Source organism: Akebia trifoliata, chromosome 3 (assembly GCF_017979445.1).
Source record: "Akebia trifoliata isolate Shusen 1 chromosome 3, ASM1797944v1, whole genome shotgun sequence".
Taxonomy (NCBI): Eukaryota; Viridiplantae; Streptophyta; class Magnoliopsida; order Ranunculales; family Lardizabalaceae; genus Akebia; species Akebia trifoliata.
The window spans coordinates 35,852,968-35,876,769 of NC_141377.1; the positions used below are offsets into that span (position 1 = coordinate 35,852,968).

At 33.4% G+C, this 23,802-nt stretch overlaps 2 protein-coding genes across 9 annotated transcripts; one reads left to right on the forward strand and one right to left on the reverse strand.

Moving 5' to 3' along the window:
• Positions 1–7,018: 7,018 nt before the first annotated feature.
• Positions 7,019–7,435, forward strand: LOC147406629 (scopoletin glucosyltransferase-like). Its single transcript, XM_086432553.1, has one exon. The coding sequence runs from the start codon at positions 7,019–7,021 to the stop codon at positions 7,433–7,435; it is 417 nt and encodes a 138-aa protein (XP_086288679.1).
• A 5,260-nt stretch (positions 7,436–12,695) lies between these two features.
• LOC147406630 (coatomer subunit gamma-like) lies at positions 12,696–19,103 on the reverse strand. 8 transcript variants are annotated; one of them, XM_086434762.1, is made up of 8 exons: positions 18,530–19,101; positions 17,178–17,252; positions 16,868–17,067; positions 15,403–15,513; positions 15,084–15,312; positions 13,983–14,453; positions 13,019–13,091; positions 12,696–12,904 (listed from the first exon to the last, which is right to left on the reverse strand). In XM_086434762.1, exons 2-4 carry the CDS (start codon positions 17,208–17,210, stop codon positions 15,489–15,491), a joined length of 258 nt encoding a protein of 85 aa, XP_086290888.1. In that variant the 5' UTR covers positions 17,211–17,252; positions 18,530–19,101; the 3' UTR covers positions 12,696–12,904; positions 13,019–13,091; positions 13,983–14,453; positions 15,084–15,312; positions 15,403–15,488. The 8 variants fall into 8 exon arrangements, 7 of the variants coding, with proteins under 7 accessions (XP_086290888.1, XP_086290887.1, XP_086290886.1 ...); XM_086434761.1 differs by lacking the exon at positions 15,403–15,513 and having other exon boundaries at positions 13,983–14,463; positions 18,530–19,103; XM_086434760.1 differs by lacking the exon at positions 15,403–15,513 and having other exon boundaries at positions 18,530–19,102.
• Between the last annotated feature and the right edge of the window lie 4,699 nt (positions 19,104–23,802).

The window sequence follows — 23,802 nt, forward strand, 5'->3', positions numbered from 1 at the left end:
ACACTAGCAATGATACAATGTATTTTATGCATTTTAATATAGTGCATTTTATTCTCTAACACTTATAAGCTCTTGGGCCTCTTCACTCATTACCAATTGGTATAAATTTTGAGGTCCAACTCAAAATCAATTGGCAATGAGTGGAGAGACACAAGAGCTTATAAGGAAAGAGACAAGGAAATGAGTGGCTGACCCCCACACGTGTGGACTAGATTGGTCCAAAAGACGTGGAGATATAAACTAGGTGACGTGAAGGAGAGAAAGGCCCACTTTGATACCATGATAAATTTTGGGGTCCAACTCAACCAATTGGCAATGAGTGGAAAGGCATAGGAGCTTGTAAGGAAAGAGACAAGGCAATGAGTGTCCAATTTGAAATCATTTGATCAAACTCCAAGATCCTTTCTCTTCTCCGGCAAGTAATATCGCTACTGTTTGTCGGGCTCAAAGCCTTTAATTAGTTTTTTAAGTCATAATTTTTTTTTTATGTTCGATCATCTTTCTGTCATTTCGTCAAACGGCTACTGTGCAAGATAGACATAGACATTTTTGATAATACTCAAGATAATCTTCCCACCATTAGATCAAGCATGACCATGTCGGCTATCCTGATCCTTGTCACTCATGCGCCTCATCAATTTTTTTAATATGTTTTTTTAAAAAGAAATACAGAGGATGTCAAATTTGATTTCACTATCTTTTGGCATCTCTCTTCCTCCTGTCAATTGTCAATTCTTCCAATGCCACGATAACTGGTCATCACTTATCAATGATTATTATCAACCATCGGTGATGTCAATTGTAATTATCGGATGTTGCTCTTGCACAAACATCAATAATTCCTAGGTCAAGACTTGGAGTTTTTCTTCACCCTTTTTATTTTGGTCATTTGGTTGAACACAATTTCTTTCATGGATTTTCCACACTTTCTCAGACACAACTTCGTCAAACTCTTTTGGTTGTGAAACATTTTGATCCATTTTGTTGTTTTCTTAACAAAGACTTGATATGAAAGATCTAGTTTAATAATTTACCGGCTCTGACAGACTCAAAAAGAGCAGGATGTGACAGTGATGGACTTCATAGACAAACGGTGACCACCAACAGGCATAATTGGCACTTCAACAATCAATGAACATATCCATTAATGAGATTAAGTAATTATTCAACAAAACCAATTGCATATTCCTTTTTTAAAGGACCACGTAATTATGGGAGGATGTTAGAGAATAAGATGCATTATATTAAGATGCATGAGATACATTGTATCATTGTTAGTATATCTCATCACAAATAGAAGATTGCGATGAAGGATATTCTACAATATATATTGATATTTAGAATATATCAATTGGGATATTCTAAAATATTTATATTAGGTAATTTTCATATATCTTTGTTGATGTAATGTCTATAAATATTCTATCGGGGCTTTTGTAAGCTTCATCCAAGAAATCTCAATAAATTCAGTATTTCTACGATAAGGAGATAAACAAAGCAATAAGTGACCGATGTGGAATTAAACTCAACACACCCCCACACGTGTGGGCCAGACTAGGTCAAAACACGTGGAGATATGAATTAGGTGACGTGGAGGAGAGAAAGACCTGCTCTGATACCATATTGATCTTTGGTGACGATTCTATAAATAGATAATGGTTACATAAATTCGGTTAGCATAACCACATAGCCATCGTAACTACAACACCATTACAATTTGGTGTATCTTGAATCACTTTAATAACTACTCCTTTAATAGGAATGTCTCTTAGAAGGGAATTGGGACCAACCTTGGTAGCTCCCCTTGCTTCCACTTCTAGCAATTTGACATCCAACTTGGGGGGAAGTTTTAAAGTTCCCAAAAGCATAAGTTGGGAAACTACTGATTGAAAACAAATACAACGTTAGTATCACCCTTAAGAGACAGAGATATCAGCACTTGGAATTGATAGTCACCATAACTGTGCAATACTCAAACCCAAAAGACTAAATTGTCCTTGCAATATATTAACAAGCTGCAAAATAATTAAAAAAAATGGATATTAAGAACGGTTTTAAGCCGTTCTTAAGCTAGTGTAAAAACAATTTCAAAACCCGCTTCCAATTTAGGCTTCCCAAAGGAATTCAAACGGTTGGAAGCCGTTTCAAATTTTGGTATTTGGAATCGCTAACAACCATTACAAATATGCCAGGATGAAATGGCCTTAATCCGTCAATGAGAGAGTCATAAAAACAAAAGTGATACGACTTGGGACGATTTTAACCATTTCAGATTTCAAAATAATGGGAAAAAAAATAAAATAAAATTTTAATAGATTTTGAAATTGATAGAACAATTAGTGCTATCAACTAAGATTTTATGCTTGGATATCCCATCTTGGAAAGCAAATACATTTACAATTAATCTAAATGATGTTAAAACGTATTTTGTTAAATTTTGTAAAAAGAAAAAACCCTTTACATGCTCTTACTAGTTTAAAAGATAACAAATCATTAGAAATTTTTTTGTTTAAGATAAAAATTTATAAGCTTCCATTACTACTTTTGCTGCACATTCATGTTCTGGATATTCATCTCCATGCTCTCATTAGGAAATCATCTCAAGTATGGAAGGTCTCTCCAATCTACCTCCACTGCACCCATCATTGGATCAACTACTAACACATCAAAGATTCATCTCTTGACAACATGATCTCAAACTCATCCAATGGCCTGCTAATTTACTTCACTATTTCAGTTTTGTTGAGATTTGGCTTTTCTATATTTTTTAGTAGAGCACAATGTGAAAATCATTCAACAACAACAAAACAAAAACAAAAAAAAACTTGCCTCCTTCAAGGCCATTCCAAAGAGTTCAGTCTTGAATACTAAATAAACTTGCTTCCCTGGCTACAGATATGAAGATGAAAAGAGATTTTTTTTTTTTTGATTGATAAGCTGGGTTTTAAGGGACCCCTCCCTAAAAAGAAACACTTCTAACGAGTGTAAATACAAGATGAATCTTCTTCTACAATTCTTATAAGATCTTGAGGAATATTGGAAATATCCTGAATTATAAAAAAACCATTCGAAACAACCCCCAATTTAGCTAGATAATCCGCTGCCCTGTTTGCTTCTCTCCATTGGAATTCAAAATCACATTCGTCAAACTCTCGGCCTTGATTTGTGATTTCCATTAGCGTCTCTACATACTTCCATGACGGACTAAACTCTCCCTTTATGCACTTGATAGAATACATCGAATCTGATGAGATCAGAACCCGTTTGAACTCCCTCATTCGTGCAAACTGCATCGCTTCCAATATTGCTTGAAGTTCGATCTGGATGATATCCTCTTCCTCACTATTACTCCAGCCAATGAATTGGATTACCCCCTCTGTATCTCTTCCAATGAAGCCAAAACCAGCACCTTGTATTGATAACGACCCATCTGTATTAATTTTCAGCACATTAGTCACTGGAGGTATCCACGTTAGATTTTGAATTAATCTTGGAATCAATGAAAATCCACATGACCAGTTCTTCAACACTTGCAACGTCACCTCTGTATTAATGTTCACAACGATCATCCCATCAAACCGATGCCTCACTACCTCATCTACTTTTTTTAGAATCACTTCCTTTCGAACAGATAGTTCAGCAAATAGCCGTTGATTTCTCTCTTTCCAACAAAGATAAATAACTGCACAGAACATTACATACAACATCTGAGAAACCTGTTTTTCCTGGAATTGGACGCTTTTGAGTACCTGCATTTCCTCTTCAATTGTACCCATTCCAACTCTTGTAATTCCAAACTTTTGCAAACATTTATTCCAAATCCATTTGGTGTAAGGACATTCAAAGAAAATATGATCATTCATCTCTTGATTATTACAGCACAAGACACACCTTGAAATCCATTTAAATCCCCTTTTGTTAATATTTTCCACAGTCAATAATTTCCTTTGAATCGCTAACCAAGCAATAAAGGAAAACCTTGGAATTCCCTTCTTACTCCAAATGATCTTCCTCCATCCCACTGATTCCTGACCTTCTTCTAACACATCATAAGCTGATTTCGTAGTAAATAGACCATTTGATGTAAGTCTCCAGATTACTCTATCTTTTAACAACATCTTAGGAACTCGTATAGCTGAAATAATATTCATAATTTCTTCCATACGATCATTATATGGTCTAGGAAACACCCATCTATTCTCCACAATGAAATCTCGAATCATTGCATTCTTATGGCTATCGAATTGATTAATAATTCGGTTTCCAAATCTAGAAATAATACTCCCTTCCTGTAGCCAAGGGTCTCTCCATATTTTAGTGCCTTCACCATCCCCAAGCAAGAATCGAACATGCTTCCTCACAAATTCTCTTTCCTTCAAAATACCTCTCCATGCCCAAGAAGCACTATTTGGAGGTTGGCATCCCCAAACATCAGCCTCACCCACATATCTTGCTCTCATCCATTCCGCCCAAAGAGAATTATTTTCCAACAAACGCCAAAATAATTTAGCCCTGCCAATTTTATTGATATCCCTAAGTCGTCGAATGCCAATGCCTCCCTTATCAAAGGATTTACAAATGTTTCCCCAACTAATAGGATGAATAGAACGACCAAGAGAAGGACCACTCCACAAGAGATTTAATAAATCTGAAACAAAATTCCTAGGAAACAAACAAATTTGAGGTGGAAGGCACCGCTTTCTATATCAAACAAAAAAAGTACTAACCATTCCTTCTGTAATCCGCACCATTTTTACCTAAAATTCAAAAAATGATTCATGGTGGAATGAAGTATACGGCATCAAGTATGTCATGTCCACATTAACTACTTCCTGATGACCACTTTTCATGGCACTCAAGTTGCACTCAGAAGAATACAAGTTCCACAGACCCCACAAAAAGATTCTAAATGGCGAGTAGACCTTATGATGATTCAAATGCTACATTATTCATGTCTATATTGCAAAAAAATTCCTGACACTATGTTAATGGACAAATAAGTTTATGAGCAAGCCAAAGGGTACTAGGTATTGAATGCAAATAATCTGTAATGGGTGACATGCCAATATATGAGCTTTAGGTGTTATAATTTATGGATTATTAGAATAAAGAATTTTGTTTAAAAAAAAAAAGAAAAAGAGAGAAGAAAAGAATAGCACCAATCTTCAATGAGAAGAATAGCTTAAGTTGTTAGCACCGTCTTGCATCTCTGCAATCCACGTAGAACAGTCCCACGTGTTATATTTTATATGTTCTTGGAGAGAGATACTGAAACTAACAAAAGTAGAAAGTAAGAAAATAGCACCATGATCTTTACTCAAACTTTGATTAAAAGTGTCATATCTAGTATCCCAGTCTATTTTCTATATGTGCTGACTTTGCCCCGTAGTGTGGAGCTAAGGCTGGATAAGTTGTTTCGTAATTTCTTATGGCATGACAAAGGTGAGGGTAGAAAGCATCATTTAGTTAATTGGAAACAAGTTTGCTCAGATAAGAAAAAGGGTAGCCTCAAAATTAGAAGACTCGGAACAATAAATCTAGCGTTGAAGGGGAAGTGATTATAGAAGTTTGGGTCTGATGGCAATAACTTGTGGAGACAAGTGAATGAAAGGAAAATATGAGGCTAAGCGAACAAGGTGGGAGAGCGGCACAGCTAGACACCCGTATGGTTGTGGGATGTGAAAAGGTATTATGAAGACCATTTCTCTATTCAAGTCGAGGCTTAAATTCAAAGTGGGTCAAGGGAACAAAGTAAGATTTTGGGAGGATCTTTGGTGTAATAATTAGCCCCCTTATAGAGTTATTTCCTTCTTTGTATTCCATATCCGCGAAAAAAAGGTTTCTTATCATAGCTTTCCAAAGATTGGTAAGCAACGAATGGGCTTGGGACTTTGGTTTCATAAGGGGTCTTGACGACTTGGAATTGGCAGAGGTTGGTAGAGTAATTAATGTTGTTTTGTGCTTTGAGCTCCGCAAGGGTCGGGAGGATGAGAGAGTGTGGATGGCAAGAAAGGATGGTAGGTTCTTGTTACGTTCTTTTTACCATTCCTTGTGTAATGATGATGGTGATATCTCCTTCCCATATGCATTAATTTGGGGCCCGAAGGTACCAAGTAGAGTTGCCTTCTTCACATGGACAGCTTCTTTAGGAAGGTTCCAAACGACGAATTTTTTGATGAAGCGTAGGTGGTATGGGACAAACTGTTGCATTCTATGTATGGACAATGGGAAATCTTCGGATCACCTACTTCTTCATTGCAAATTCACATATGAAATTTGGGCACATTTCCTTAAGTTATTTGGTATATTAACTTGCTTGCCCAAAACAATAAAGGACCTTTTCACGAGTTAGACATTGAGTGGATGTTCGTTTGGTGGTATGAAGAGGTTACTTTGGAGTATTACACCATTCACAATATGTTGGGGGTGTGGCGGGAGAGAAATGGTCGTATCTTTGAGGGGAATCAAAAAGATGGCACAGAAACGATTATTTTCATTTTAGGCCTTTTATTTTGTTGGTCCAAAGTTTTTAGAGAATTTAGGAGGATCTTCTTCGAGGATTTTATCTATAACTGGGATGGGATACTTTGTACTTCTTGTGAGTAGCGTCTGTTTGTAAGGTCTTGCTAGGTTGGTCAGCTCGACTGGCCTAATATTATTTTTTTGATATGAATATATTGCTACTTATCAACAAACAAACAAAAAAAAAAAAAAACAACAATAACAAAAAGGAAGCTATAAAGAAGAACTTATGAAACCTAGTTCACTAACAGCAACATTGAAAATCAAACTCAAGCTTCAACCATCATTCTAGTATTAATCAATATTAGCAATGCTAGCATTTTAGGGGTGTTTCTTCTTTGTTCAATCAATAGAGTTCATTTTGTCGAGCCCCATTCGATTGACAAATTTGCTATTTTTTTTTTCTTTTGTTCTTGTTGGTTTTCCTCACGAGATCAAGACGACTAAATCTCAAATCCCTGAACATCTCAAGATTCAAACTCGTTATGGGGATCTCATGAAACACATCCGTGAATCGATTCCTGGTAGTTTTGGTTGTGTGGGAAACAGTTTCTACGAGTTTGAACCAGATTACATCGATCACTTCAAGAAGGTTGTGAATAGTAAAGTATGGGCTTTAGGCCCGGTGTCTCTCTGCAATGGAGATACTTCTGATAAAGCTAAGAGGAGTGGTGACAGTGAACTTAGTTGTCTGAGTTGGCTCGATTCCAAGAAACCAAACTCGGTTCTTTACGTTTCCTTCGGGAGTATGACAGGATTTGGTAGGGCACAGCTTCATGAGATCGCTTATGGTCTAGAAGCTTCTGGTCATCAATTTATATGGGTTATTAGGAAACCAAATGGACCAGATGGTTTTGAGGAGAAGATGAAGGAAACATATCTTACGTCTCTAAAAATATATAAACATCATTAATTTGAACGAACATCAAATCTCAAACCCCCCCAAAAAAGGAAAAAAATTTATAGACCTCACAAAGACTGTACTCTCATTGTCCCACCATGGCCCACACTTCATATTACCATTATTTTATTTTATTTAAAACAATCCCCACCAACCACCTTCATAATATATTTTGTTTTTTAATGAAACACCGTACCTTCCACCAAGTATGTTTCACATGTCACTCTTTAATATATCAAACTAAAGGTCAGAGAAAAGTATCACGTGTTTTTCGTTATCTTATGTAATTTATTAAAAAGCAACGTACACGATCTATCTCCCAATCAATTCGTTGGAGTGTGGGCCACCGAAGATTTGATAAATAATTTGTCCAGTTGTTGTTGTAAAGGAGAGGGATAATATTCATTATTATTTGTATGAGGTTACATCTTAGAAAAACTATGTGAAGAATATGCTGCAGTGGGAAACGTGTCCAACATCTGCGTCGCTTTCTACTTATGGTCCCAGGGTTGTCAAGGGATCGGATAAGAAATCTAGGATCCACACAATCACATTTACCGATGTCTTGAATAACATTTCTAATTTATAAAAGTACCCTCTTGAATTACATAACTATGTGTATGGTTGACATTATATATCAGTACTGACTAGGGGTGCACATTGGATTGGGTAAATTCGACAACTGAATCAATCCGAAGTCTTTTGGATTGGATTGGTTCGGATTGAGCATGGTTTGGTTCGGATATAGATTGTATATAAAAAAATCCGATTGATTTGATTCGATTTCAAATTAGGGATATAATATAACCGAACTAATCCAAAGTATCTATTGTAATACATATATATATATATATATATATATATATATATATATATATGTTAGTATGTTAGGAAGAGGTAACTCATTAAAGTCTTCAACTTTATCTCCTCTATTTTTTTCTAACAAAAACTCATAAAAATATTCACAAATCTCTCTCTCAACTCTCAAATGGATCAACTCATTTATGGAAAAGTTTTTTCAAAGAATTTAATTCCTTATTTTTTTACGAGAACCTTTATGTCGTGTTTGTTAGATAAAATATATTATACGAACCTAGAATTGGATTCGTTAATCTACCTTTTATGGATTAGTTTCCTCACTAATCCATCTAAAATACCAATTTTAAAATTGTAATTTTTTTTAAAGTCTAATTGAACTTCCTCTAATTTTCAATTTATACAGATTTCAATCAAAATTTAATCATAAAATCATTTTTATTTTAAAAATAGGTATTATTTATGATATGATACAAAAGGTTCCTCTTTTGAAAGAAAAGTACTAGTTCTTCTATTTTGAAAGTACGAGAATCGAGAATCGATCCGAATCAAGGTTGGTTTGGATTGGTTCGGTTCTATAAGGTAATTAGAATGGTTCGATTTTAAATTTATAGAATCAATCATATTTGGTTCAATTCTAATTTTACCAAAATTCAAATCAATCTGAACCATGTGCACCCCTAGTAGTGATCCTAATTTATACATTACCAACCCACTTTTGGTTTCTTCCCTCTTACTTTTTGTTTTTTATCACATAAATTGCATTTATTTCTGTCTTTTTTTTTTCTTCCTCTTAACCTCAAAATAAAACCACAGCCTTCTATATTTCAGGTTATATAAATCAGATTTTTAAACAAATTTTCAAAAATAAAATAAAATAATAAAATTGACCCTGATCCAAGGTTTTGGAAATGGATAGCAAGCATATTTGCAAGTTTAAAATTAAAATTTAATGAATTTTATTTATTTATTTTAACGACTCTTTTCTAAAGTTCGTAAAATTTTATCATCTATGCCGCTTGTGGATGCAATCATTTCCTTAATAAGTTACTAACTTCTTAAGGAAATTGATTTTCATTTTCAACTCTTATAAAAAAAAAAAAGGAAAAAAATGCTTTTTAATTTATATTTCATAAATAAGAAAATTTCTACTCTTTGTAAGAAATAACAAGTCTTGAGTTCAAAACTTAACCTCAAACTATATGAATAAACTATGAAAAAATAAGCATCCCACACGACTTCGGGTCAATTATTGACGAATCAACCAACTTATTGGAAGTATGTAATGCTAACATGACAAGATTCATGTATATGATTGATGGAGTACCATGTGAATTTTGGTGAGGATAGGAAGAAACTTCATCCCCATCACTCTTAGAGAAGTTTTCAGTACGTGCCAAATTCAAAATCCCTCCGTTAAGATTACTAATATTTCAAATATCTACTATATCTCAAAAGACAAGGATGTCCACAAAATCCTTCAAGTTAAAAGAATCGTCAACAGAGAACAAATCAATTGATGATTCTGCAAGAAAAATCTATTTTACTACTTAAATGCACTTAAAGAATATTTTTTCTAACAAAAACACCCTCGAACAATTATTTCCAAAGTATTTTATAGCATCTCCCACCAGTCTTCAAAATCATAAATATAGAGATGAAAATCTCCAAATCTAATTCCAACAAGTCTTCAGTTTTTAAGTTGCCCCCTTTATATAACTATTCACGCCTTCAAATATAGAGGGGAAGAGAAATTTTGAAGTGTCTGTATCTCTCTCTCTCTCTCTCAATTATTACTATTCACCATTTGTAAATACATATTTTGTTCCCTTATACATAAGAGTCGCCGATAAACTGGTATGAAAAAGGGTGAGGGTGATGGCATGCGCAGAGGACTGAACGATGGAGACAATGTCTGCTCTACGTACCCTATCATCCATTATTTTAGGACCATATCTACTAGGTATAGATTTATATATTTAGAAAGTTATATATGATTATGGTATGCACAGAGGATTGATTGGTGGTGACAGCATCTACAGGATTCATAATGTTAAGAAGGGTAGTTTTATAATTAAGGAGGGTATTTTTGTAAATTATGAATGCTATTCAATACACATGGGTACATGTAATTGGTGGATCCCAAATTTTTGTGAGAAATTTTTTTTTTCACAGCTATCCACCATCAATGATAGAAATCATTAATTATAAAAGGATAATATATTTAACACCATTATCCCTTCACAACTTATTTACATTTTAGAAATATATAAAAGTATTCGTCATCACAATAATGATTTGAGTATAAATTGCTAAATGATGATATATTGTCTAACAATGTTAGATCTAAATTATTTCACACCATAATTATTTTAAAATATAAAATTATCTTTTATATTTTTAATGAATTATTAAAATCACGATAGGCTCCTTTGCTTCTACTTTTTTCACCTTTTTTTTTCTTATCCAATCATGATTTTGGACCACATTTAAGCATTGATTTATATATTTAGAAAGAGATGGTGATGGTAGTTAGTTATTGGGATTTCAATTTTTAGTAAAATAATAGATATGGCATGCACGGTGAACAGTCATGAAAAAAAAATTGCTCAAAGAATTCTGGGATCCACCAATCACATATACCCACGTATTGAATAGCATTCTTAATTTACAAAAATATCCTCCGTGATTACAAAACTACCCTTTACTGTTGACATTTTTGGATATCTACATTTAGAAAGTGATGATGACATGCGCAGAGGATAGAACGGTGGAGCATGTGCTCTACGCCCTTATCATCCATTTTTGGATCACCTGATTTTATTTGTTAGTTATTGGGATTTCTATTTTTAGTAAAATGATGAGTCTTGCTGGGGTGACATAGGATTTACTGTGATTCTCACAATTCTAACATGGACATGCATACATAACCGTAAATGATTTTTACTCGTATCGTGAGAAAACACATCTATGGTTATGTGCACATTCCATGTTAGATTTGTGAGAATCGCAGTAAATACTTTATTTCATTTCAGCATTTTCCTAAAATAATAGATACACCATGAACGGTTGACAATCATTAAAAAAATTTTGCTCACAGAAATCTAGGATCCACCAATCACACTTACCGACGTCTTGAATAACATTCCTAATTTACAAAAGTACCCTCTTTAATTACATAACTATGTGTATGGTTGACATTATATATCAGTACTGACTAGGGGTGCACATTGGATTGGGTAAATTCGACAACTGAACCAATCCGAAGTCTTTTGGATTGGATTGGTTCGGATTGAGCATGATTTGGTTCGGATATGGATTGTATATAAAAAAATCCGATTGATTTGGTTCGATTCCGGATTAGGGATATAATAGAACCGAACTAATCAAAAGTATCTATTATAATACATATATATGTTAGTATGTTAGGAAGAGGTAACTCATTAAAGTCTTCAACTTTATCTCTTCTAGTTTTTCTAACAAAAACTCATAAAAAATGTACACAAAACTCTTTCTCAACTCTCAAATGGATCAACCCATTTACGGAAAAACTTTTTCAAAGAATTTGATTCCTTATTTTTTTACAAGAATCTTTATGCCGTGTTTGTTAGATAAAATATATTATACGAACTTAGACTTGGATTCATTAATCTACCTTTTATGGATTAGTTTCCTCACTAATCCATCTAAAATATCAATTTTAAAATTGTAATTTTTTTAAAGTCTAATTGAACTTTTTCTAATTTTCAATTTATACAGATTTCAATCAAAATTTAATCATAAAATCATTTTTATTGTAAAAATAGGTATTATTTATGATCTGATACAAAGGATTCCTCTGCTGAAAGAAAAATACTAGTTTTTCTTACTACAAAATATGAGGTATTTAGAGGCGGTTTTAAACTGCCTCCAATTTCGACTAAACCGCCTCCAATATATTTAAGGGCGGTTTAGTCAAACCGCCTACTACAGTGGCGTCGCTGATTCCTTTTAGTGGCCGACTAAGGGCGATTTTAAAACCGCCTCTAAATAATGATTTAAGGGCCTTTTTTATATTTTTAGAGGCTGTTTTAAAACCACCTCTAATAATAATAATTTAATGACTGTTTAAAAACCGCCTCTAAAGAATATGATTTAAGGGTGATTCTTATATTTTAGAGGCTATTTGAAAACCGCCTCTAATAATAATAATTTAAGGGCAGTTTTAAAACCACCTCTAAATATTGTTATTTAAGGGCGACTTTTATATTTTAGAGGCAATTTGAAAACCGCCCCTAATAACAAATTAGTTTAAAAAAAAAAACAACATTAGAGACAGTTCAAAACCGCCTCTAATGTTGTAAAAAAAATTAATAAAATATTCATTCCAAAATAAAACCCGCAATTATATAAAGAAAAAGAACTGTTATTAGCACTACAAATTTCACTTATTACTTGTTTATAAAAAAATACCACAACCTGTAAATGAATATTTTACCAAACATAAATTACAATATACCAAACATGCATCTACGAAATCAAAAATAAATTACACATTCATGAATATTTTCACTATAAAAAAAGAGACAATTCTATGAATTATAAACAAATGTGATATGTTTCTTGGATTTAGTGTGCACTTGAAGCCAATCATCTCTCATACTCCACCCCATCTCCATGCTCACTCTGGCAAAATAAAATGATAAAGCCATAAATCATGTGCAACCAAAACATATCTTAGAATCTGTCATTTGCAATGATCTCATGGATGGCGTACAACATGAAGGGATTAAAATTAACCTTTTTTCTGGATCTTTCTATCCATGGTATCCACGTCAACATAATAACTAGATTGATAAATCTGATCTCGTACCTATGAAAATATAATAAGAAAGAACATCGATATCAGTAGACTTCTGAATTGTACACAGGGGCGGAGCCAAGATTTTGTATTTGTGGGGGCAAATTACAAATAGAAAAATTTTCTGATTTTCTATGGGGACAAAGTAGTAGAATGTTAAAATTTTGTGGGGGCAAATTACAAATAAAAAAATTTTCAAAACTTTTGTGGGGGCAAAGCAGTAGAATGTTAAAAAAAATTTTAATTTATTAATACCTCCCTATGGATTTTAGAAATTCTTGTGGGGGCAATTGCCCCTACTGCCCCCACTGTAAATCCGCCCCTGATTGTACACATAATAAGAGTCAAAGAATATCAGTTAGTATAACAATGAGACTAAGGAACTCTAGAGCATTAAATTGTTCATACTTATTGAAGCCACAACTACAATTAGCCTTTTTATAGTTTTCAAATCATAAATTGATACTCATTACAAATAAATTATACAAGTTTAAAAAAATTATAAATAAAAGTAAACAGTTTACAGGCAAAACATGCACTGGAGGTCTTCTTACACTAGTCCAACTAGTGAATGTTATCAAGGAAAACTAATAAAGCTAAAAATACATTTTGGCTATCAATGTATGTATATATAGCCAAACTATTAAGTGACTCCTCTTAGTTGCAGTGCACCTGATAAAAGTTTCGATAACAAAAAAAAAAAACCAAAATTTGATGAACCCGAGTACCAAAACAAACAAAGATTATATATAGAGAGAGAGAGAGAGATAGAGACCAATAGTTAAAATGCACAGATCTGAAGAAATAATAAATAAATATCACTGTATTAGATAGATAGGTCTAACACTAGAACAGATTGAGAGCTCGAAAATAAAAAAATGGAAAAAAGAAAAAGAAAAAAACCTGATGAAACTTCAACTTGAACAGATCGAGAGAGGGCACGATTTTGAGAGGGAGAGAGGGCAGATTGAAAAGAATCGCCCCAAAGCCCCGTTGATCTGGATTTTGTGGCGTTGTTCCAATAAACGCCCTCACTGATCTGATTTGAGCGGCGGTTTCGAAAAACGTCTCTGTTGGTCTGAAATTTGAGGCATTTTCCTATAACCGCCGGTGTGTAAACGCCTCCAATCAGTCTCCGTTGAAGATGTTCTTTGTTCTTCACGGCGTTTCTGACGAAATCGCCTCCAAAATGCCTTTCATTGCCTTATCTCGACGTTTCCACCAAACCGCCCAAAAAAAAGCCTCTAAAAGCCCTAATTTTTGTAGTGAGAGTATAGTGATAGCTAGTGTTGCAATGCTCCTGTTCAGATCCGAAATTAAGCTCTCCATATCTATATTGCAATTTGTAATTGCCAAGGGATGTGTCATGGCAACCTGCAGGAGACTTCAGAAAAATTAGATGAAATAAATAATCAGAGGTCCACAACAGAAGAAACGCGATTAAAAGGTACCCAAAAAAAAAAAAAAAAAAGCAAGGAAGAACCAAAATTAGCTATCAATCCTAACTATTAAGTAGATTTTCTCACTGGTTTGATTAGCTCCAAGATTCAAATGCTTTCAGAGACCTATTTCCATGCTCAGCAATGTATCATGGTATCTAAGAATTTATTTATCTAATAAAAGAAGCATTTACTTATTTTGTTTGTATTATTCTATTCCACTGGCAACAGATTCAGTTCTTACTTAAACTTCCCAACCTAGCAAAAGAATCAATTCAAATCTAGTGGCCTGCACTTTTAGTACTCCCATACTTACAATAACGCCTCACACATTTAGAGAGCCCAATGCCCTTGTATTGCTATAATGTTAGCCAAAAATAGTAGAAGTTGCACAAAAAAAAAAAAAAAGGAAAACAGAGAATAAAACAAGAACAACTAGAAAATTTATTACATAAGTAGCATATAGTTATTATAATTTTCTGTGATAAGTAACACAATGTGATTATTGAAGAGAAATATATACCAAAAGAAGAGCTAGTTGTAATTTAAAAAGAGGAGAACCAACTTTGTTTAGAGTACAAACAACAACAAAAAGAAGCACCGGCTTGGATGAACTCAAAAAGAGTTGTAGAACATCGATGGCCCAAATCAGTTATTGATTGGTCACATCACTCAACTCTGTTATTGCTCTCGCAACTTCTAAAATCACCATTTCTACTTTACTTTGCATACAACCCTCAAGATGATCATAGAAAGGACCGGCCCCTCTTTGAGTGTTCAAACCCGATTTATACCTGCATGATTGTTGTTTAATTATACTTCATAATAAGGATATAAGACCTGGGTCATGCAACTATACGTATTATTTTCGGTGGGAAAAGTACCTGAATGGTATATCAAATCAGAAGGCATTGAGCCAAAGGTGAGCAAACTGTTCCATTTGTCAAGCTGATAACTAGCTTGCTCAAAGCTAATCGGTCATTCTGTCGTATATGCTAGTTGAAAATCCATTTACATAGTCACCATCTTAACAAGTCTAAATATTTCATGAACTTGTTATCTAATACAATTCAACATTAGATGTTATTGCTATGAGGTACTCTTTTCTCACATAAAACTTTCCCAATGAACTGCGGGAAAGAAAAATATACAAACTACAATATCAAAATAAAAAGCACAGAGAGCAGGTCAAGAAGTATTATTGTAATATTATGTTGGAGATGTTCTTCTAAACTGGAGGAATACACATTTCAAAAAAGCTTTGAATTTCGACTCTCCATGAATTTTGTAGAGATGCTCCCTATTTATTTTCAAAAAATTGTTATCTCCATCACTAAAAGAAATTAATTCAATTTTTTTTTTGTTATTTAAAGAATTCGGATACAGATATTCCCTGTTTTAAATCCCCATTTCTACTCTTGTGTGTGAACCCTCCATAGATGACATTTTAGATAATCAAACTGTATAGTGAATTGTCCATGTCTTGAAGACAATCCTCACAAAATTTCAAACCTTTTTAACCTAGCTTGTCTTTAATTTGAAGAATCCAGACTGTTCATTTAAAACATTAATTTAATGAAATAAATAAGAATGTACCAATTTTTGGTGACAATTATCTTCATGTTGATAATGGCTCAATATACAGTGGGATGGTATGAAATGTAACCGTATGGGCCCCAAGGCAGGAGTGCAAATATAAAATGGGTTTGTTAGAAACTTTTGAAGAAAATATTATTTATTCAAAAGATTGAAGAATGGCACTAGTAAAGAATAAAAATTGTCAATTGACTTACAAAGAAATCGAGCAAACCACATTATGGTGTCAAGCAATTTTCATAAGCTTGAATACACATTTGATTTTATTACCAAAGCAATGACCAACTTCAAAGCAATGTTTTTAAACATGGAGGATGGGGCAAGGTACTTCTATAACCTAAGCAGGAGGTGTAAGCCTTGAGGTATGGGGTGTAATCCTTATGCACACAAACTTTTAAATGAAAGCGAAAGTAACATGGATTAAATAATAAGATTAGATTCGTAAAAAGGATGTAAGATGCCTCATGAGATTTTACACTTTTTTTTAATAACACTCAGAGCATTATGGGGAAGACCCATCCAAAGGAGAGCCTTACGACATAAACCTCAAATGCTTTTAAAATGCTGCTTTAAATTCTGTATTAAAAACCAAGTATGTTAATAAATGAAACGAAACTTCCAATGTACATTACTCCACCTTTTGACAATTTCTGGGCTTGTCTAATTCAAAAAGGAAAAATTCTATGAGGAAAAAATCCAACATTAAATGTAATATGGTACATATTATAAATAGTAACAAAGTGGTAATGGTACCTGAAGTAAGTGAATTCCGCTAACAAGAGCAGCACTAGCACAGTAGGATTCTTGTCAACAATTGCTTGCTTCAAGTATCTTTCTATTTGGGTGAGAAGGGTTCCATCAATAATTCTACAAAGAACAAGGATAGCATTGGCTCTATACACGTCGATCTTGCTATTCATATCCTTCATCAATGAACTTGTAACAATTATAACCTTTAACAACAACAACAACAACAAAAAGTTTACAAGTAAATGTTTATTTTTCCAAAAAAGAATAAAATTGAGTGAATTTTTTTTAAAAAGGAAGTAAATTTCAAAATAACCTCATCACAAGAGGGGGAAAGTTCCTTGATCATCAAATAAACCAGTCTCCCCAGTCCTATGTCTCCCTGGAAAATCTTTGTGACAGAAAAGAACACTTATGTTTTTCGATCTATAAAAATACACGAAAAAAAAAAAATCCATAAATCATTTAGTAGAGAGAATTGTTTCCTTTTAAACAAGGTGAAAGATGAAGTATGAAATAAGATGGAAAGCTATCCACCATATTGACGACGCTTGACCTTTGTGAATGTCAACTTCCCTTAGTTTGTCACCTCTTGGGGCTACTCATAGGTTTTTTTTTTTTTATCAGTAAAAATAAATTTACTAAAAAGGAAAAGAATTAAGGGGGGTTGAGTGGACTAACCCATACAACAAGGAAGAACAAGCAAATAAAAGGAAAGGAAAAGAAAGACAACGAAGCTCCAAACAAGCTACTCCAACACCAAATTACAAACAGTCAAACACTATCCTCCAGCTCAGTATTGATTCATTTATAAAATCATCTTTCTTAGCTTTCCACTCATCCAACTCAGCATCCCCTCATTGTCTCATTATCAATTGCTTTGCATATACAACACTAGTTGCAATCATACAAGAACATGTGGTAACAAACCAAGCCACTTGACACATTCCACCTAAGACTCTAAGGTGTGATCATATATATATATATATATATATATATAAACTTTTAAGCATGAAAATATGTACAAGGAATTTCCATTATGCTTCAAACGACTAGCTTGTCATCAAGTATTATTGACCAGAGGTAAACTATTACTTGACAATGATTAGTTAGTTACAAATCTATAAAAAAAAAAAGATTAGTTAGTTACAAATTTTAAAAATACATCTTACTGAATGTTTTAAGTTTCCAAACAAATTTAGATCTGCACAAAAACAGGCCACAGAATGAAGATGTTCACGATAATGTCTATATGCACTTCTGAGATATCAAGTTAGTGAATATGCATACCCAAACAATGGCAACTAAAGGATAATCTTTACATGGTATAGGTGTGCAAAACATGCAATGTAAAGTAATTTGGTGGATGGAAAAGGATGATGAACATAGCCTACAACCATGAATCAATTGTGGTCCAAATGGCTTAGAAAATAAACATTCAAAATTATTCAGAGCAAGAACATCACCCAATGAATAGATTGGTGTTTGAATTTGAACATTAAAGAGTAATCCACACACATACACACACAAAAGGAAGGATTTTAGTTGCACACTTGCTCTAGCTCAAACAAATATTATAATCAAACCACTAAAACACCCAATCCATAATTTAAACTGAAAACCCTAGAAACAAAACAAGAGAAAAATCAATGAGGATCCGAAAAATACCTGTAATCTTTAACTTTGTTTGAAGATTTAAAGAGAAATCAAAGAGTGTGATAGGAAGAAAGGAGAATCGAACACTGATTCGATAAAATAACGCCCAGAAACCAAATCATGAGAATCGAAGGAGGAAGAAAAGGAGATCGAGAGTTTTAGGGTTGCCGTGAGAAAATCTTGCCCAAAAATCATACCCAAATCGTGAGAATTGAAGGAGAAAGAAAGGGAGATCGAGGGTTTTAGGGTTGCTGCAAGAAAATCTTGCCCAAAAATCAAATCGTGAAAAATAGATAGAGATTGGCGCCAAAGTAGACAACGATTGGGCGAAAATCTCCTCTTCTTTGCGTCTCTTTGGAGGCGCTTTATCAAAAAATTTCGTTGGTCATTTGAGGTGTTTCTATGAATCGTCACTGATCTCGTGTCTTGCGAGGCGTTCTCACTAAAATCGCCTCTATTTTTGCTCTGTTGGTGGCGCTTCACAAAACTACCCAAAAAAAACGCCTCCAAAAGCCGACGTTTTTAAAATAGATCTATTTTAAAAGTATAAGAATCGAGAATCGAGTCGAATCAAAATTGATTAAAGTAATTAGATTAATTTGATTTTAAATTTGTAGAATCGATCACATTTGATTCAATTCCAATTTTGTCAAAATTCAAATCAATCTTAACCATGTGCACCCCTAGTTCTGACCCCTAATTTATACATTACCCACCCACTTTTGGCTTCTTTGATAACTCACTTTTGGCTTCTTCCCTCTTACTTTTTGTTTTCTATCACATAAATGGCATTTATTTCTTTCTTTTGTTTTTTTTCTCGTCTTCCTCTTAGCCACAAAACCAAAGCCTTCTAGATTTCAAGTTATAAATCAGATTTTTAAACAAATTTTCAAAAATAAAATAAAATAATAAAATTAACCCTAATCCAAGGTTTTGGAAATGGACAGCGAGCATATTTGCAAGTTTAAAATAAAAATTTAATGAATATATTTTTTTTTTAATTACTTTTTTTTTTAATTTCTTAAAATTCTATGATGTATGCCGCTTGTGGATGCGGTCCTTTCCTTGATAAGTTACTGTCTTATCAAGGAAATTGGTTTTCATTTTCAACTTATAAATTGAGGTGTCCATCCCACACCTTTTACATTCTCTCTCTCTAAATTGTATATGTCTTAGGAATCTCTCTAAAAAAATTGTTATTCATGATTCGATGAATAAATACATATTTAATATATAAAAAAATAATTTTTAAGATTTTAAAATATTTAAAATGAATTTTATATGGATATGTTGTTGAATGACATGATTGCATTTCAGACCCTACCAATGAATAGACTGTTTTTCAGATCCCGAATCTTTGTAATTGGCTGAGTTCTGACGGAGTTGATTCATTCAAAAATCTCGTTCACCGATAAATAAACTTATCACCAAACACCGAGTTGACTCATTCAAATTTTGCCACGATGGATGTATATTTTATGTCAATTCAAACTCTGAGTCTCTTCCCTCTAAAAATGAAGGTACATATAATTAGATGGTAATGAGTCAACAAAAAGAAAAGACAGAAAAAGTTTAGTAGCAATATTAGGGTTGCAACTTGATTCAAGTTGGTTCAATTTAGAGTAAAATCAAAATCGAATCGATCAAGGTCAGTTCCATTATATGAGAATCAGGACTGAATCAACCCAAACCAGCTTTAATTCTGTTTTCTTTGGTTTGATTCCATGAGTTGTCAAAAATTTTCTTAAACAAATATTTTTAATAATAAATAATAACAGGTTTATGCATAATTTTGGAGTTTGATAATATTATCAAAAACAATATATTTCTTAAAATTTTAATTAATTTTTGTGTTAGATAAAAAAACAACTTCATATATCTTTACATAAATAAAAAAAATTATTTATTAAAAAAGATTAAAAGAATTTATCTCTATAATTTCGGGGAAAAATTGACTAATTAATATAGTTAGAAATACTAACCACTTTCTCAAAGATGCTCAAAACTTGGAGACATTTTAGATCTTGTGCAGTTGAGATGCGAACCTTATCGTACACAAACGGCAATCCTATCCGTCCATTCTTCCCACTCTCAGGTCTAAACATCGGATGAGTACAAATGATCCCAAAGTCAGTTGGAAGAACCTAAAAACATCAACATTCGATAAATTAATGATACAATGAAAAGAAATCTCTCCAAATCCCATTGATTTGAAAGAAAAAAAATCAGATCCCATTGATTTTCCAAAATTCCTCCCACAAGCATCCCTCTTTTGATCTACTCTCACTCGATCAATCACACAAAATCAAACACCTTTGGAAAAGAAAAACACAAGAGATATTTTCACAGGGTTAATCGCAAATCTGACGATTACATCACTGAGCTCCATCCATTTAACTAATTTTCATTATTGATCGCATGTTACACACCTTTCTTCCCTCCCCCTCCCCTTTACAATACAAATCATTCTCTCTCCCTTTAGATAGATAAAAATAGAATTCTAAAATAAATGAATCAATCCTAATCTCTCAAGCATTGTGACTATCAAATCAATATTTATCCAAAGAAGATAAATCTTACAACAATTAGGAGTATTTTCATCTAAGGATTCTTTTCCTAATCAATTATGATCAAATTTCAATCATGCCTTTGTGTCATAATATAATCTCAGGATACATCCTTAGATTACCCTAAAAGAAAAGTGGCAATCAATGTCCTTTAGATTTGTACTAGAGTAGCCCTAGTATCTAGATACACACATTTTAGTGTCACCTATATGGATGAGGTGCTATTTAAAAAAGCCCCTTTTAATGGTGGAGTTTGATTTGATAAATATTTGAAATATTTTCCTCCGAGAATATTAAATCTTTTGCTTAGGCATTAGATTGATACCTTTAACAACTGTTACTTTTAATATTTAATCACCGGACAAATTCCCATGCCATGAAGTGTTGTAATTTGTGGAACCTGATAATAATGGTCAACAAGGACTTCCTGTAAGTCAAGTCACGCCTTCATGCCGACCTAGCTCAATCGTGAGGAAATCACATAAAATCTATGTATTTCTTTGTGTGATTGCATCTTGTTTTTGTTTTTCAATTTGTTTTCATGTTTCAATTGCACTTGTTCTCTTAAGATGAATGAATATGATTCCCAGTTAAGTCAGATTTTGATTTAGAGTTCTAAATAATTCATTTCCGTAATTGCGTCAAATTTTATGAAGTTATCTCCCAAGTCCGACTCTGTAACAAGTCATATTGGCTTTAGTGATATCATGTGGACAAGTCCCTTGATTAGTCATCCTATCAACTTACCTTCCTAGTATGATTTCGGGATAAGTTAGATTCATTTTGTTCTCTTTATGGACAATAATCCCTAAATGAGTTGTCCTACCAAGTTAGCCTTCAAGTCTCATTTGTCGGATTTATTTTATGTTACTATGGACAAGATCCTGAATGAGTCATCCTACCAAATTAGCTTTCAACTTTCAACTATGAATCAAATATCATGAGATTCATGACATGTTAGGTCTTTTTTCTTATTAGAGTCATGATAATATGACTTGCCAGGTGGCATACTCAATCGACTACTTGACGTGACAAGTTCAAGAATCATAGATTTGTATGCCTCGGGATACATGATTGCACTTCCCAATAAAAAATGTATCCCGAGAGAACCGTATCATGAGGTGTTCAGATCTACAGTTCCCAAACTTATTCATATCAAGGAGTCGATTGAGTATGCCACTTTGATGAGTCATATTATCAGGACTCTTCTTGTTATGATAGACAAAACTTTTTGAGAATGTGTCACCCTATCAAGATACCTTCAAAGTCAAAATTAGGATGCAAGGACAAGAGTCAAACACGATAGAAAGCATAAGAAAAGCTCAAATAATACTACTAACTAAGAAAATGAAATCACACCAAGACACATTGAATGTTTTGGATTGTTTCATTCTTAGATCATTTTGCTTTTTCTCCCAATTGAAACATTAACCCGAAACAGTGGGATTTTAAACCATGAATAAGACCAACCAAGCCTGTAATAATTACCTAGCAAAAAACATACCTTAAAACCTAAAGGTTGCAAAGTTAGACATGATACAAAGCTAGCCACTAGTAGAATAGTTGCAAACAAGTAAACCTGAAAAATCCTCAATATGCTTACTAAGCTTCCACCTTTATCCCATTCTCTTTTGCAAAATCTTTCCACTTTTTGGCATTCCTCTTGAATTCCTCGCCTTTCACTTCTTCCAATATTTCTCTAATTAATGCATAATTGTTTTTTTTTTTTTCTCAAAGCTCCACTCTCAATACTTCCTCCACAAACTTGCTTGAATTGGTCTAGAAACTGAGGCATCTCCGACCAATGTGGGAACTCCCAATCTCACTCACTCCTTCAATCGTAGAATTCTACAAGCAAGCATCCCACAACCTAATGGGACAACACCCCTAACTGAGGGCACCATGTCACCACCAATCCTTTTTCTGAAGTCTACTCCACATAGTTAATTTCTAAGAAGCTTTTCTCTTCCAATGCTTTCATTATCCATAAGAAATTTCTCTTAATGTAGATCCTTGATACTCCCGAATGAAAACATACACAACTGATCTTGTTTGTTTTGTGTTTAGCCGCTTTACGCAGGCATCCAATCTACCTTGAAGAGATTGAAACCATATTCTTTGTCGCCTTCCAAATGCTTGTCAAGGTAGTTCGATGGCAAGGTTGGTCATATGGTATGCACTCGATATGTCTTGGACAATTCGTTTATTGTTGTTGACACGCCATTTTTGCATTCACCTAATTAATCAATTCGTTAACCCAATTGCGACTGTTCCTAATGATGGATAAATATTTCAATATTTTTTGTTTGTTACTAGATATGTTTTAGAAATTCAGATGAGGTATTTCAAACAAACAAAACTTTAGAAACTACGTTACACTAAGACCCAAAAACATAGAAATCATCATTTTAAGACAAAAAGAAGTTATACGAGAAAAATCACTAAAAAATGACCAAATTACCAAAATACCCCTAACATCAAAACATTTTTAGATCCTACATTACGCTTAGGAAAATCCTTTCAAACGCATAAAACAACAAACTAAAACCAAATAAACCATTTCGTCAATTTTCACAAAATTTGATAAAATTACAAAATTCCCTTCATAGGGTCCACGATCATTTCACACCAAAAATTCATAAATGACACAAATCGGCTCTCATTGAATTTCTTAAGAAAAATCGATTCTAAAATAACCTAAAACATCGAAAAATGACA

Excerpts from the sequence above, each read along its gene's own strand:
- LOC147406629 (XM_086432553.1), top strand. The coding sequence starts at position 7,019 with ATGAAACACATCCGTGAATCGATTCCTGGTAGTTTTGGTTGTGTGGGA.
- LOC147406630 (XM_086434757.1), bottom strand. The coding sequence starts at position 17,210 with ATGATCAAGGAACTTTCCCCCTCTTGTGATGAG. Across the intron at positions 17,068-17,177 it reads TTTCCCCCTCTTGTGATGAG|GTTATAATTGTTACAAGTTC; the intron begins GTTATTTTGAAA and ends TTGTTGTTAAAG. Across the intron at positions 14,464-16,867 it reads GCGGAATTCACTTACTTCAG|TCTCCTGCAGGTTGCCATGA; the intron begins GTACCATTACCA and ends ATTTTTCTGAAG.